Genomic DNA, 16,768 nt, shown 5'->3' with positions numbered 1-16,768 from the left:
TAGATGGCTAACTGTTAGCATCATAACTTTAAGTTGACAATATGACGTGGAGCAACCAACCATTATCTGGTGTGACCATTGTAGAAATATCCATGATAAATGTATGTCTGAAATTACAGATGTCCTAAATTGTAGATAATGGTAAAATTAAAACAAAGTAGAAAATAGTACATAATAATAAAGAATAAATATTTTATGTGTTTTTAAAATTAATTAAATGTGCTGGGTCTGGTAAAACCCTTATCTGTCAATGATCCGTATACAGTATAATCGTAGGGCTGGGTATTGCCAGCGACCTCAAGATACGATATGTATCATGATACACATGTATTACGATACATGGCTCTCAAGGCAAGACATATCCCGATATTTTACATTACTTTAAATAAGTTTTTTATGAAAACTGTCATATGTATACCCAACTCATATTTTTATTCTGCTGGATGGCAAAAATGTTTTCTTCTTCTAACGTTAGCAGTGCTTCCAGTTTACCACCAGTGGCATGTCTGGTCGAAATGTGAGCACACTATCGCACGGAGTAGCTTTCAGAGACTTGCCAGCAAACTGTGAATAAATGTGCAATATCGATTCTGACGCCTCCGTATTTATGCTACTGTAAAGAGGCACACAACAATATATTCCCGTATCGATTTTTTTTAGCAAACCCCTAGTATATTGTAGGATGTTTGAAGTTCAAGCACCACTTAATTGTCACGCCCACCTAAGTGGGGCAAAATTTGTTCTCCGCACTTAACCCACCCAAACTGCTGTACCTCAGATTAGGCCATTTGGGTGGCCGCGTTGTATACGTAAGCAGAATTTCATCTGACTCCAGTCATAGAGGGCCAGTTTACACCTCTCTTTGCTGTTCAAGAGAATATTTGGAAAAAGCTTCAGGGTCAACCTGTGAACTCCACCATTGAGTAGAGGGAGCAGCATGTCACAAGATCACTGGAGCAGTTGATTCATGAGATGGTGACTGCACAAGGCTGTCTCTGTCTTCCACACATGGACCCCTCAATAAATAAGCCCTTGGCCAGGGGCGATGAAACTATATGGACGTGAACATCAGAGAAAAACATCACGTTTTCTCTCATCATTGCCACTCACACAGACCTGAATGTTTTTTCTCTTTGCTACCATCAACAAAATTTCCCACATGATTGGCTCCAATTGAGTCGTCAGCTGCACACTGATGTGAGGTAAAAAGGGTGCGCTGCCCTGTGTGTGAAAGGTCAATGTCCCTATTGGGCAATGGCAGGCGGACACTGTGTAAACAAGACAGGCTGAAAGCTCAATCATCGTGACCATCGTAATTGGCTTCATGGCGTTGGTGTACATTAGTCAGGGAAAAACACATAGATGGTAGAAAATTTAAAAAATGATAAGTTCATCGGCTTGATTTAAAACATTAATTTAAGTCAAGCTTTTACATTACAATTAAGTTGAACACAGACTTTAGGCAAGACAAAGGATGGAGAGAGATGTGAAGCACGTGTGATGGTTGATACTTTGACAGATCATTAGCGACCTGTGAGTTTGACTAAGAAATTGCTCTGCAATTCAAAGCGTAATGAGGGAAGGAAACAGTCTGTCACATTAAGCTGCCCTTCCAGAAATGACACTGGGAGCTAGGAAAACATTATGGTAGGGTTCCCAGTCAAAGCATTCGGTGAAAAGGTCCCTTGTCATTTATCAGCCGCACTGTTTATTTTAAAGTGAATTTGATTGCCCATCACTTTGTTGAGCATGTATCTCCTCCCGTTTCCGGACAGCAAACAAACAGGAAGACCTGAGCCTTTGAGTTCCCGGTGTATAGTGCAAAGGGACCTTTGATATGGAGCATGTAAGTAATGTCTCACTGTTCTTCTCTGGAGAAAACATAAGAATGTTGCAGCTGAAAATTTGTTTCATGTCACATGTTATATTTTATCCTGCTAACTGCATCTGAAATTGTAGGAAACCCTACAAAGTTAAAGCCACAACCGAGACTAATGCTATACAAAAGAAAGCTAATTAGAATTATGTAAATAACAATTATGTAAATCCTTGCATGCTTTGATAAATAAGACTGGTCAGATATCACACACTTCAAATGGGAGTTAAAAGCACGAATGGAGAAAATATATGTGCTGTCTGACGTGTGGAATAAAGGCATAATTTGAAAATGTATCAGTGTCAACTAATGCCCCTATTAAAGATAAAATAAGAGAGATGTTACACCCAGCCTGAAGCCACAGCTCCAAATTTAGTACCTCTTTCAAGGATATTTTCTATAAATATGCCAATTAGAGGAAGGCTCCCCCATTCTTTTATGCAAAGCCAGAAATGTTCTCATCCATGAGATTTGCTTTATACACACAAGCGCGCGTGCACGCACCCCCACGCACCCCCATATTATATATACTATATGAGGTGTTTTATAGAAATTCTTAACTTTGTGGTCTTGTTTTTGTTTTTTTGTCGCTGTTTGAATGTCACTAAAGTAGTGATCATGTGGTCTAGAACTTTGCTCATCTTAACAGCTACTAAATTGCCTCTTTTGTGTATAGTTTATGAATATCTTGTGTGCCATCTCGCCAATTTATTGCTCCAAGAAAAATCACGTACACCAATTAATACTAATTAACTAGGTTTCATTTACATCAGAATGGCAAATTGAACCTGAAGATACAACATAGCTTCCATTAGAACAGCCAGTGAACGTTACAAATAATGACGCAACCCCTGCAAAGGATAATGCTTCTAAGCCTATTGTTTACTTTTCGGCCAACTTTTTGCTGGTTGGATTAACAATCACCACTCACCCACTCCCACTCAAATACCCCATATCTATCAAAAGCCCCTTTTGTGCTATTAAACAGCCCCAAACCCAAAAAGCTGGTGTACTGGTTTTCAAGTTTTGGGCATCATGCTAAGTAATTGATTGTAATTAAATTCATGAATCTAATTAATCACTTCATCAAACAATGTAATGCTGGTGAAATGAAAAAGTGGAACTCGGAAGTGCAGATCCTGCTCAGTCTCTGGGGATTGTCGGTTGTGGTGAGTCTATTTTCTTCTTTTTCTTTCTTTTTTTTAAGATTTGCCTGCAATACAGCCCTGTATGTCTTACTGTTGAGGGTATATTGCTTTTTCTACAGTGCAGAAGAGCACAAATGTTCTTGTAAAAATATATAATTGGACTGTCAATGAAGTCAAATGTACCTGAATTCTGCTGACATAACACGAGGTACTGCAGTTATAAATATAAGTTCAGCTGACATTTTACAACCTATTCAAAATGGACAAAGTCAAACTTTCTCAGATAATGTGAACCAAGTGATAACATGGTGTCCGATAACAAAGTCTCTTAAAACTGTTGTTCTACTGCTGAGAGCAAAGGAAAATACCCATTTTGTAACAGTGTTATAATGTGTGGTAATGTAATGGGTTTTTAATGTATTTGTTGGAAAACAAGACAATACAAGGTTGATGATCTAATAATTTTTTTTTTTTCAAATGTACATTTTTCTATTAACACATCTATCAGCTATCTATCCGACTGCAAACACACATTCAGTTGGTGACAGAAAGCACAGCAACACCTGCACAAGACTAAACAGCGTAGGTCTGCAATTCTCTGCTATTTTATACATGTGAACTTGACGCCCAATACGTTCTGTCTGCTTGTTTCGGTTCATGTGCTCAACCAACGAGCTACGTTTGAATAATGGAATTGGCGGTGCATCAGTGTCTACAGTGATTCTGCCACCACAAAAGTAACTCGGCTGTTGTGTAATCATCAGGCTCATACACGTGCCCTGCTTGTGTATCACAATACATGGAACAGATGGCAGGGAGATTGTTAAATAATCACAAGTACATGCTCATTATAAACTTAAGTTACAGGCAGCAACTACTGCTCATTTTTCTGTTTAACATAGACGGCCAATAAAAGTCAAATTTAACATATCTCATACCAACCAACCCCGTGACCCTTGTGAGAAATAAGTGGTTAAGAAAATGGATGGATAGATGGAATACCAACCAAACAAAGTAAAACAAAATCTAAACACATCATAGGAGGGTTTCAATAATGCGGAGGCTCTAATCCAGACCTGGGCAAAGCACTCTGTTTGAAGACAAAGTAAAATGTAAAATATGAGGTTATCGTGTCAGCATGGCCATGCACAACCACTAACTGTTCCAGTTTCTCATATGGCCCCTTTGGAAAATTAACTGCCAACCCCTGCTCAAATCAATACTCACTTTTGGTTCCTGGCAACGCCAAAGCCAAAATCATAACTATTTGATTTTTATCACAGCATTATAGCCGGTTCCATGGTTTAAAGCACAACCAATGTGTAATATTTGCGTTATCAACAAGGCTGCGAACAGAGTGGAGAGAGTTTACAAAAGGAGCCACTGTTGCCCAATAAGCAAACGTGTCACTAAATGACCCCTCTAGCAACTATTTTTTTGAAACAAAAGTAGATAGGAACAGACAATAATTCACATTGTTTTCAGTATGAGAAAGAGGTCCCGTTGATGGCAAATGCGGGGGTCACTCGTGGAAAACATTGATGAAAACGTGGCCACCATTGGTATGTTGCAAAACCATTTTTTTTTTTTAACTCATCACAAGATAAGTTTGACCCAGTGTATATTTTGCCAAGGTCACCTGCCTAATTTGTACAACTCAGTGGGGAAAATACGATGTGTGGGGTCAGGGTGGAGAGTTACCTTTCCATATTGCTGGCATTGGGCCAAAACCTCATGTCACAATTTGGTAAATTCTGTTTTTTCACATATCTACACTATTGGTCAGTCCATACGTGCGAGTGTTACTTTTATACATTTTTGATCAATCTAAGAGTTGAAAAAGGCTTGTGCTCTTTGACGATGTAATGTTAATGGTTGAACAAACGTGCTGTTTTTGGGATCCCTTGATAAGTCCAAAGCCATCAATATGTTTAAATGCTGAACATTTAAACAGTGATTTATTAAGAATCATGCTAAAAAAAAAAGAAAAGTGTTTTGACAAAAGGGACTTTTCCAAGATGAGTCATTTGCTATCAACAAAAGGGAAAAAACAATTTAAAATTAGATTTTTGCAGAATTTATAAAACAATTTAAAGGCCATATTGCCCAACCCTCTATAAAGCATATGTTTGTATACTTCAATTAAGATTGCAGCAGAAAATGTTACGGAAATGACTATTTTTGTTTTGTTTCGGGAATTAACCGTCTAGAGTGGAACCAAATGTTCCATGTACACTGGATAGTTTCATAATATTTTGTGCAACACTGTCCAATTAATCATTAACCACTCCCTGGTAGAGGATCTAGCTTTCAGGGAAAGATGGACAAATCACTTAAAGAATTGATCAGTTATCAAAACGGATTGGTCTTTTTTTCCATGCATTTGATTGTGCTCAGAGTTGCCGAACAAACAAAACATTAACAGTACAATACTATACATAAATGTGAAAAGAACTGAACAAACCACTACAACTTTGGTAAAATAGGGATGACAGGTCAGAACCAATTCAAAGCATCAGTTCTGACATTGACTTTGTTCCCATTCACAGTCATTCCTCATTGTATTCACCCCCTCCTCTCTCCATCACTCATCCTATCCCTAACCTCATTTCGAAGTCATGCCACCATTGGTGTACAACGACATGAGTCAATTAGCTCAATGTCAATGACTGTAATGGAGTGATGGTGCGATGCCCCTGTGGCGCCTGCGCAGCTTTTTACACAGCCTTTACACCATCACATATTCCCATTGACTTAGCTTTTACTCAAAAGGTCAACTCCCAGCAACAATTCCCATACCGATGCCTCAGGTATTCTTGCAATGAGTATGACCTTGTTAATACATCATTCCATTTCATTGCAAGACTTCAACAATTCATATTTCAACCATTTCAATGAAAAACAACATGCCATGTTGGCTAAAAGCAGGAACAAAATATGCATAGTAATGGAGAACTCAATATTTAGCACAGTCCTCCCATGAGCCTTTGTTTGTTTGCTTGGCTTGTTAACAACAACTTTCATTATTATTATAATCATTAGCCACAGCTAATGCAAAAAAACAATTTTATTTTTTTATTTGAAGGTGTTTGGCAAACAGGGACATTAACTTGAGTCCCCACCACAGCCCGAATCTCCTCCACAGAGTTACAAGACATTTCCATTAGCCGCTACGTTACCACCACTCCACCGTATTCCACTGTGCATCTCCACCAGCAGCTCTCTGCGGAGAAACCAAGTGGGGGATGCAAACACTTTCCTCATTTCTACGTTGCGTGCTGGCCTGCATTAACACACTCGGGTGAGCCTGTTGCTGTGCAGCAGGACATGTGACACAGGGAGGTTGGTACTCTGTCACCATGACTCTTGGCAATAATATCTCACACACACATTTTAAGATCATTCTGTTCAACCTTCAATGCCCAAATTCCTTCTTTGTCCTTTTGTGGGTGCAGAGGTGCAGCCTCTGGAAGCAAGTATGCCCGGTGCTACCTTTCTGACTTCCTGTTGGGAAGATCTTCTGTGACATTCTGATCAACCACTCTGTTGTGCTTCATCACCCTGCTGCCCCTGCTGCCAAGCCAGTTATAATGCCAAGCATGTCAAATCACTTTAGTGTCAAAATACAGACAGACCATCCCCCCCTTCTGTCGCTCCAATATCTCTGACTGTCCCTGGCTTCTCCTGCACTGGGAGAGGGAGAAGCAAGTCAGTTGATCTGTACCTGCTACTGCCCAACAGGTTCACATTGACACATTCATTAAGACAGCGTGACGGACCATATAGAGTAGGGCAATGGTTAGAGCCTTGATGGAAACTATAGGGTTCCTAGCTCTAAAAAGACAGCTGAACTCTGCCATCCACCTATTTCTATAGTGCTTTTCCTGTTCAGGGTCACAGTCAGTCATCAGTACAAATTGATCCTATGTGAACCAGCACACTATTAATGACCAGCTAGACTCCATAGCCACTAATTGAACATACCGTCCGAGGAACCAAGTTGACAGACACAGAAATTAATACAAATTCACAATCATTTTTCCTTCGGGTAATTATGTCAACTAGAGAAAGAAAAAAATGTTGTGATCCACTTAACTGAATGTGATTTTTGACAATAACAAGCACAAAAATAATGTTCCTCCATCCATTCATCCGTCATACTGTATTTAACAGCTATAAAAAGTCTACACACCCCTATTCAAATGGCAAAAAATGAGAACAATAAAAATCTTTTCAAAATGTTTTCCAACAACTCAAGTGGTAATTAAAAAAATATATATTTTTGAGAGGAGAATTTAAATCAAACAGCTCCAATAATGTGATTCCACAAGTGAAAACATCCTCTTGATAACCATTCAGTATTAACCACTGCCATTCCAAACTCTTTTCAAAATTCAAAGTCACCAGCTCCAGTGGAAGAAAAACAGCCCTGAACCAGGATGCTATCAGCACCATGCTTCAGTGTCGGTAGGTAAGTTGCTGTTTTTGTGATGAGTACAAATGTGTTTGTGCCAACATTACCTTTTGGAATCATGGTCGAAAAGTTTCATCGGACCAAAATATACACACAGCGGTGTGCAGACGTTTTATATTATCCACTGTAGAAAGAAAGTAAAGTGCATTGAAGCCAACTTCACTGTTCTTTTCCAGTGATAGGCTTATGCTCTTTTTTCATATACAAATCCTCCAATGTTTATCTGTGGTTAGAGGAGGCCACTGCCCTTCAACACTTAGTCAGCCTCACGGATATAAACATAGCACTTGCCTTCAAGTTTAAGCGGTCATGAAAGCTAGACAAGAACCACAGCATGTGACTGTAATTGTTCTATCATCTGTCAGTGACAGTGAAATCATTCAGACATCTGCAGCATTTTCACCTAATTAGCTCATATATTTCAGGAGCATCACACAATTCGCAGTCATTAACATATTGTTCTGTGTTAGGCAACATGGGGCTTGAAGAATAAGAACTTGCTTATTCATTTTTAATTTATGTGAATAAAAAATGCAGTTTCTTTCCCCCCCTTTCCAGATGTAAGCATCACACGCTTCACTGTAAAACTCTAAAGGGGTCAGGTTCAACTTAGAGTTGAGCGGGAATCTGTTTCAAGAATTGCACCTCATTTACATAAATTGCCTCTGAGAGAATATATTACATGTGAGCTATATATAAATAAATACAAATGTGACACGCTAAAATGATGGTTTTGGGTTGAGATGATGCAACTAGATTATTAAAAGGAAAATAATACCTACTTAATTAAAATTAATCTGGTGTTGATTTATGAAATACTCTTGATTTGACATTTTTATATTTCCTTTGTAAATGCCATTTCAAAATACAACTTTTTTTAAAGTGTCACTGAGAAATGTGTTCAAATTTCAAACCGTATAAATTAACCAGATAATGTCTACAACCGCATGATCGCAGGGACAGGACAGTTTCCTGTCTGTCCCCTGTGTCCATAGCTGTCTACTGCCCTCGACCTGCTCTGGATTTGAGCTGCAACAATGAGATAGCATTTCACTGTGATGGTGCTGCAGGGGGATTATAGGCTCAGGGAGTTATCAAAAGCTTAGTCGCTATGATTTCTAGTGACCCACCGTGGATGACTGCCATCACTCTGTGCAAGCAGGGAGACCTTCACCTCTGCAGATGCACCCAAGCTGTTATACTACAGGGTAAGCCATGGCCACCAGGACCCATGTCAAAAGGGGAAAATCTCACTGGCAGACAAGATCGACAAAGATTATGGGGATTCTGTTAGTCCCCAATGGATAGCACAAAGGAAGGAGCAGGACCATAAAGATACGTGATTTGATTGCACTGCCTTTTTGTTTAAAAAGGCAACTGAAATGAGTATTTGTCTTTTTCACCAATATTTTCCTCAACAATTGAATAACAATAAGGAAATCTGCTCAAATCTAGTAGGGTATTAGGTCAAACATTACACCAAAGCTGTGTGCAAAAGTGCATACTACTCACCATATAGTGCACTACTAAGGGGTGTCCGAATGTCCAAAAGAAAAAAAACTTGCAGTGCACTCAAAATTACCCACAATGTAAAAGTGATACATTAACTATATACTGTGGAAATAATTAATTTGCATTAGTTGAAAATATGTATGACAGAGGCAATAAAATGCAATTTAAAAAGTTTTCATCTACAATAAATAGTTGGTGATTTACGAGGAGCAAGAACTGAGTTGGCTGTCCAAATTGCCAAAAAGAATAAGGGCACTACATATTAGGCAACGATATAGAGTGTGGGGCTATATAGCAAATGCGGGGTTAAGAGATAAGGGTGGACACGTCCCAAGTTTTCTTGCTTTTAATTATTTTATGTTTATTTAAAATAGTAAAACCATTAATATTCACCTGCTATAGTTAAAAAAAAGCAAACATCGTCACGAACGAGCTTTGAGCTTTATATTTGTGACTCAAAAATATCTTTCTCCGCATACGTATGTGAAAGCAGCAATGTAATGACATGGAGGAGCAAATAAAACCACAACATTCTTAATGTCTGCTGAGTAATAAGAATATAATATATACACAGCTAATCAAAACAGTGCAGTTTGGCAGCTGTTGTGCCAGAGATGACAAACCTCAGTCCTCTGGTCTGAAGTAAGCTCTCGCTCATTAAACAAAATGAGATATGATAGTTGGAGTTTTCGTATTAAAACAGTTGGCAGTGCACGCTGATGATTGGGGCTCGAGCCCACAATCATCAGCCAAGAATTCTCTGGCCCCTCTGCCTTCTGACCTATCAGGAAGTGACCAGGGAGCATTGACTCAGTCCGGCCAATTAGAGCGTAGGGTGCATGGAGCATGCCGAGGCTAACGAGGCCCCTCTCAGTGACCCTCCTCACCTCTGTGGGACCCCACGATGGGAAATATGAGGAGATGGGAGCCAGTTCAACTTCATGCAATCCTTCCCCCCATGCCTCTCTTTGTCGCCCACCCTCCTTCCCCAAGCTCTGGTCTCAAAGCCTGCTGTGTGACCACAACTTCTACAAACACATGCTGCACTTATAGAGGCCCTCCACATGGATATTACCATTGCACTGATGCTGAAGACTAGAGCAACCCGCAAAAAAACAATGAGCTTGAATTTACTGTACAAAGGTTGCTCATACAACACTGGCTAGGTGTCGTTTCAAGTTTATTCTAGCTTGGTACTAGAGATCCAAATTAATTGGGAGGATTTGAGACGAAGTGTAGATGTACCGTTATGCATAATTGTTACTCATTCAAGCAAAACAAAGAGGAATGAAAAGAAAGCTGAATGAGCGAGTAATAAAGAGGTGAGAAACAGTGGGACAGTCAGAGTGCGTTGGAGCGTTTCCATGGACAGTCCACGTCCAAGGCTAATGAAAGCAAAAAAAAAAAAAAGGGGGAGCCAGTAATAATCATGTATACCCAACATCCCGCCCCCTTTTCTCTCCAGGCAGAATTGATTCTGTCAGTTGGACCCTCCAAACAGGGACCATATGTGAATTCAGCCCTGGCAATCAGACTGCATTGTGGAGCAGGCGGCTGAGTTCATCAGGAAAAAATTAGCCTGCCGCTCTGCAGGCCTCTTTCCTATTGGCCAGTCATGCGGGCCGCTCTGTTTGAGGGCACCCCAGACATTCCTGCGGATAATCTTTTCCATTCCTCCACTCAGCTCGATGAGGACAGACCAAATCAGAGTACAAGGCTTGCATTGTGAGCACTTTCAAGAAGCCCTATTTTTATTGTCGTCTCTTTTACGCGATTCTTTTCGCTCACCTCATTCAACACAATTCCAGAAAGAAAGCCATTTGTTTTTCTTTGGCCATTGAATGACTACTTTTTTTTTTTTGGCAAATTAAAATCTAGAACCGTTTTGTTTCTCACGGTTCCTTTCCAGTAAGTTTGTTTTTGAAAAGCCAAAATAATGTAAAACCTCTGAAACCAGAGCTTAGCCACATCAGTGCGCGGCACGGAGTTCAGCATATCGCTGCTGAATCCGGCTCCTGGGGCGAGGTTTGCAATCCTTCCCAGAAACCTCCTGCTAGGTCACCGCTACACGCCTCTCACAGCAGCTTGTCATTGTGGTTGAAAATCAGACCACTGAAATGTTGAGATTGGAGGACAATCACTCAAACTAGGATTTATAGAAACACTTTCCATAATTAGACCCATGATTATTACAGGGTCGATAAAGTTTGGACTCCAGAGAGGTCGTCGACTCAACCCCCCCTTTACCTCAGTTTCTTTACAAGCAAGCATTCTCAGTTTCTCAAAGAACATCTACCACACCAAAAACATGCTGAACATCACCTTGTAAAACTTCTATATTAAAAACTGCAACTAAACTTTGTCCACCTCTAAGTTTGGCTTTGGAGTTTAAGTCAGGCAAAATCAACTCCATGACCCGTGTTCTCAAGTACAATGGGCCTTAACTTGCCACAACACAAATCGGCTTTGACTTATGTGAATGTGCTACTCATCCATATGCTTCCAATTGTAAAGGAAACCGCCAAATCTTACTGTAGGCTGACAGTGAAAAGTTGCAATCACTCAGAAAGCTCCATAGAAAACAAAGACAGGGCTAAGGCTGGCCAAAGAGGTGCACACCTCACTGATCATGCTCAAACTTGTCCAGTGGCAAGCAGCTGTCATGAAAAAGAGAGGTGGTGGGACCTTTTACAAAATAAAATATGTCCCGAGACTTTTAGGCTGTGTTCACACTAGTAATTCAGTCGTCTGGTCCAGATCAAAGTAAAAAAGATATATGGCGTGCGCATTCGGTCTGGTTCGCTCAGGGTTCACATTTGCATTTTTACCAACGGACCAAAGTTGCTTCGGAACAAGCTTGTACAAAGGCTTTCAATTTTTGCAAATGAGAAATACTGTCTGCTGGGTTGAATATTTTTGGATGTCTTGTAAGCTGAGGTGTCAGTGAAAGCATTTACAATGTATTGTAACAAGTGCAGTTGCAACACAAACACACACAGATGGAGACATGCAGAGCAGAGATGCATGTGTTCCCATGTGTTCCTTATTCTCTGCTCAGCCCTGCCGTTTTTAACACTGGTCTGTGTGTTTGGTCCATGCAGAGTTCACATTTGAGCTCAAGTGAACCAAACCACACTAGAGTTCACTTAAGTGGGCCGAAACCCACCCCTTCAAGTGGTCTTGGTGTGTTTGTTTGGAATGCACCAGTATTCAGGTGATTGCTCTCACACAGCATAAGGGGAGCGATCGCACCAAAGTTCATTTGAACTGAACTAAATATGACCAGTGTGAAGGCAGCGTCGCCAAGATCTTTATTTGGAAAAATGTTTTAATGTGCTTCTTGGTCCATTATCAGATTGAGAATTAGGGCCCAACCAATGTGGATTTTTTGGCAGGAAAAAAATACCGATTACCAATTAATTGGCCGATGAATTTAAAGACACTTATCACATAATATTTTATTTCCCCAAATGCATCAATTGTACGTGGATTTTTGCTATTCGTAGACTGGCCTGGTCACTATCCGTCGTAAATAACGAGGTCAGCTATAAATATATGGTTTAAAAAAAACTTTCAATGTAAAGACATTAGGTTATTGTACCGATTTACGTGTAATAAATAATGAAACCAGTGTTACTTGTGTACAAATGCTGCAAATGGTTAAAGTACGTAAAACTAATCGGCTAATTATTTTGGCTGATATTTGAAGTGCCATAACAGGACAATTTATGTTTATATGTTCGCAATGTGTCGTGTCTGGCCAATTCAAAATCACTAATTTGTGGCGCAACAAAAAAAGTTTGCTTGTCTGTCTTCAAAATGCAGTTGCAAATAAGACCAGTGACTTATTTAAATCTCTTAAACCATTTCACTGAATTTGATGGATTTCACAGAGCTACATTTGAAATATATTGGGGTCTAAATGTTTCAAGGATTAGATTCAATGTGTTATGTATGTTCAGTATTACATTTTCATCTACTGGATATTTCATGTTGAATCAAATTCGACAGATGAGAGTAACTACATGTTCAGATCTGGAACATCCTCAATGATTAGATGCAAAACAGACAATTCTATTTCGATGATGTCAGACTCAGCTTTCTGAGGTATATTCAGGACGAGACCCTTTTCATTGCACCTATGTTACCCCGTCAATCACTGGGGCTCCAAATGTAAACACAACCATAAATCATACCAACCAAGCACTGTGCTGTCTCCAAAAAGGCTCCAATGCAAACCTTTAAGGCAGTTGGGTGTGCAGTAGAAACTTGCAACATTTTTTCCAGTTCAACTAAGAGTTTAAACCACCATTTAAAACTGCACAAACGACAACTGTTTTAAAAAGTCATAATTGTAGATCATCTTTTTAGTGTTTTTAACAGTCTTTAATAATAAACACTACAAATGTAAAATTATTATATTCATTATTGGTTTGTTAAAAATATTTTATACAATACATGTTATTATGCACTTAAAAACTGCAGACTTCGACTCATTTATACTTTAAAATGTTCTGCTGCACAATTAAATATCAATCAATTATTTAACAATACAACAGGCCAACACATTGTATATTAAATACTTACCTGTTAATTCAGTGAGCCCATTGTTCCTCTATTTTACCCTAAAACTATCCTAAAACTAACAAGCACACAAGTAGAACAGGTTTGTGGGGACAAACAGCATTACCTGAGGATAGGCGCCGCTGATGGAGGGAACACATGCCACTGAAACAGGAACAGGCTTCGTTCGAGCGGCCTCTCTGCATCGGAGGTGCTAACGAGCACTGGGGTTTGAGGAACCCTGTAACAACATAACAAAATTATGATCATTATGATTATGAAATTAAAAAATAAGTGACAATAGTAGTAGAGGATCAACAAATACTTGAGCAAAAATAAGAAATGGACAGTGCACTGTGTGCACTGTGCCTGAAGTGAAAAACACACATGAAAAAGCAAGCCCTATGTGGCTTACTGGGCCCTTTGTCTGAGGATCATGATCGTGCCAGCACAATACCACAGTTTGACCCAATCAACCTTTCACATTTACAGCTGTCCAAGTGGCCTCTAACCTCATCGCCAGTGGCAGCTCAGCACTCATGTCAACCACTATCAACAAAGAAAGTGCTCTTGAGAGTACCACAATGGCGAACATGCTCCTTAACACTGCCCTAAAGGAAGCTACAATGCAACTGGCTAGCTAGCTAGCTAGGAAGTTAGCTAGATAGCCCTATTCAGATAGATAGATAGATAGATAGATAGATAGATAGATAGATAGTAGGGCTGCACAATATATCGAAAAAATATCGATATCGCGATATTGGCCCTTGCAATATGCATATCGCAAAGGCACGCAATAAGTTTTATATTGAATTTCATGCTTTTTATATGAATTTGACCAGTCAGATGCTAACTAAAATGTGCATCGCCATTCAATAGTTGAAAATTATCAAGACATAATTACAATTAATTAACTAAGATTACATGAAGGTTGCTTATTTTGAAAAATGAGAAATGTTTTTCATCATTAGGTAATAAAAATGTAATTTCTTTAGGTAAATGTTAAATATCGCAATAATATCAATATCGCTATGTTCAGCAAGTATATCGCATATCGCATGTTTTTCCAATATCGTGCAGCCCTAATAGATAGATCGATAGATAGATAGATAGATAGATAGATAGATAGATAGATAGATAGATAGATAGATAGATAGATAGATAGATAGATAGAGCTCATGAGTAAAGCGAAATTTTCACAGCAGCTAAATGTGGCAATGGTATTGTTGCTGGCATTTATTTCTAAACTTGCTTGTACTCTTGTTGTTATTCACACGATGTTATTCCAATTACCAGGCTTTTTCCTGCATATAAAATATAGAAGCAGCCACCTCCTCTGTATTTCTGGGCCGCCTTTGGCACTAGAAGCTCTGACATCATGAAAGTTGGGTGCCATTTTTAACTGCAATTGCCATGTATGAATAACAGTTCGAGTTGCTCCTAAATCTGTCAAAGAAAAATATAGATATAGTTAATTTTAAAATATAACACATTGTTTCAGTCATCCATCCATCCATTATCTGAACTGCTTATACTCACGAGGACTAGACTACGGGCATGCTCCAATCAGTTAAAAGTTATAAAGAAAAAGTGATGTTTGGAAATCACAAAGTTACGGTAAACAGAGAACAAATTCACATGGCTCTCAGGAAGCCATGCTTTGTAATAGATGCCAGTTTTGTGGCCCAAAGCAGCCTTCACTTGTTTCTGCTCCAGTCTCTACAGGCTGGATATACCTTGAGCCTCATAACTAAGAGCAACCAAAGAGAATTATAAAGGGAATGCCAATTCCTGGCATTAGACTATATTTGCCTCTCTCTATATTCTCTTTCAAATCGTTCAATCATGTTCAAATAGTTAATTTATTTGGTGTAAATTGGATGGGGGAGGGGGGGCGGACAAAAAAACAAAACAAATGTCTTGTCCTGTGGTATCATAAATTACTGGGACTATGCGGCATTACTTTCCAAGCCTTGAGGTAAATGAGAAAAGAGTTGTGCTGGCTTATGCGTGTATGTGCAGGTTCAGCACCTGCTGTCATCTCTACTTTAGCTGGTACTCTACTCTGCATTAAATCTTATCTAAATCACAGCTCTGTCATCAGTGGTATCACTACAGCAGGTGAAGTATATGTTCGTAAATCACGTAGCTGTCATCACTGGTATGGTTGGTGCACGTCCCTTCATTAAGACCACTCTATCGCACTGGATCATTATACAGTATGTTTGCCCACATCAGTAGGACCTTGATTACAGAAATGCTTGATCTTTTTTTCTGCTTTTCACTTCTAAGAAGAGAAGATCCAGTTAGCTTTAAAAACCTCATGACACAGTCTTCCAGGGACAAGCTCAAACATCTGCATTAGTCTTATTGGTGATCTCGGGGAACCAGAACAGGGGTTTGACTTATTAAAAAAAAAACTTTAGCAGAACCAAAAGGAATGTCATTCAGATACTGACTTCATGACAAAATCCTACTTTAACATCAAATTGAAATATGTTGTATGTCAGTACTCATTTATCACCAACACATCAGTGAAAGTGCTTTCAGATTTTACAAGACTCCACAAACTTCTTCTCTGAATGAAATACACTGAAGCATTTATGAGAGTTTAAGGTATTGCAGCCTAGCTCTCTTCATGATTGTTCCTGTCCTGCGTTGCCAAGGGGATCAAGCCCAAGGCCAAAGTTCACTGGGCCCTTAATGTATCTCTGCGGTGCAATAAAAAAAAAAAGCCTTCCCCATATAGGACTCCAGGGTAAAATATCCCGGTATGGCTCAGAAAGACACGCCAGCAGAGGAGCCATTAATTGCCACAGTTTTCAACTTGAATGTCATTCAACATGGGCGCTTTTCCACAACAACCCTGAAAGCCTCTTTGTGACAAGAAACCTGTGAAAGAACAAGTTTGTCCTTCCTTTTGTTTGTCCTGTATAACAGTCCAGGAGATTCAAGAGTTCTCCCACACTCACGGTCACCAAATACCGTACCGGTAAGTACATTTCTTTTTGATGTTATCTTGACAAGGTCAGGAAAGAAAATGTTTTAAATGATATTTTGTCAACTAACACACTTCTGTTTGCAGTAATATGCAAAGATAAGACGCGGTTTTCGGAAATACATTTATGTGCATTTTATGACACTCATAGAGAAATAAAGTATTTTGTGTGAAGAAAAATTATACAATGTTGCTTT

At 39.3% G+C, this 16,768-nt stretch overlaps 1 protein-coding gene across 4 annotated transcripts in view; it reads right to left on the bottom strand.

Moving 5' to 3' along the window:
- The window catches only part of rxraa (retinoid X receptor, alpha a), a 91,932-nt gene that overhangs the window by 49,198 nt on the left and 25,966 nt on the right, over positions 1–16,768 (bottom strand). Inside the window, exons 1-2 of one of the 4 annotated variants that reach the window (XM_077496450.1) lie at positions 14,867–16,263; positions 13,701–13,814 (exon numbers count right to left, since the gene is read on the bottom strand). In XM_077496450.1, coding sequence (XP_077352576.1) covers positions 13,701–13,814; positions 14,867–14,969 — 217 coding nt within the window. In that variant the 5' untranslated portion in view covers positions 14,970–16,263. Of the gene's footprint in view, positions 1–13,700; positions 13,815–14,866; positions 16,264–16,768 lie in introns of those variants that run through there. The other 3 variants (XM_077496451.1, XM_077496452.1, XM_077496453.1) reach the window with 3 other exon arrangements.

The sequence above is a fragment of the Festucalex cinctus genome, chromosome 15 (assembly GCF_051991245.1).
Source record: "Festucalex cinctus isolate MCC-2025b chromosome 15, RoL_Fcin_1.0, whole genome shotgun sequence".
Lineage (NCBI taxonomy): Eukaryota > Metazoa > Chordata > Actinopteri > Syngnathiformes > Syngnathidae > Festucalex > Festucalex cinctus.
The sequence above is the reverse complement of the archived record's forward strand: the minus strand, read 5'-3'. Positions and strand labels throughout refer to the sequence as shown.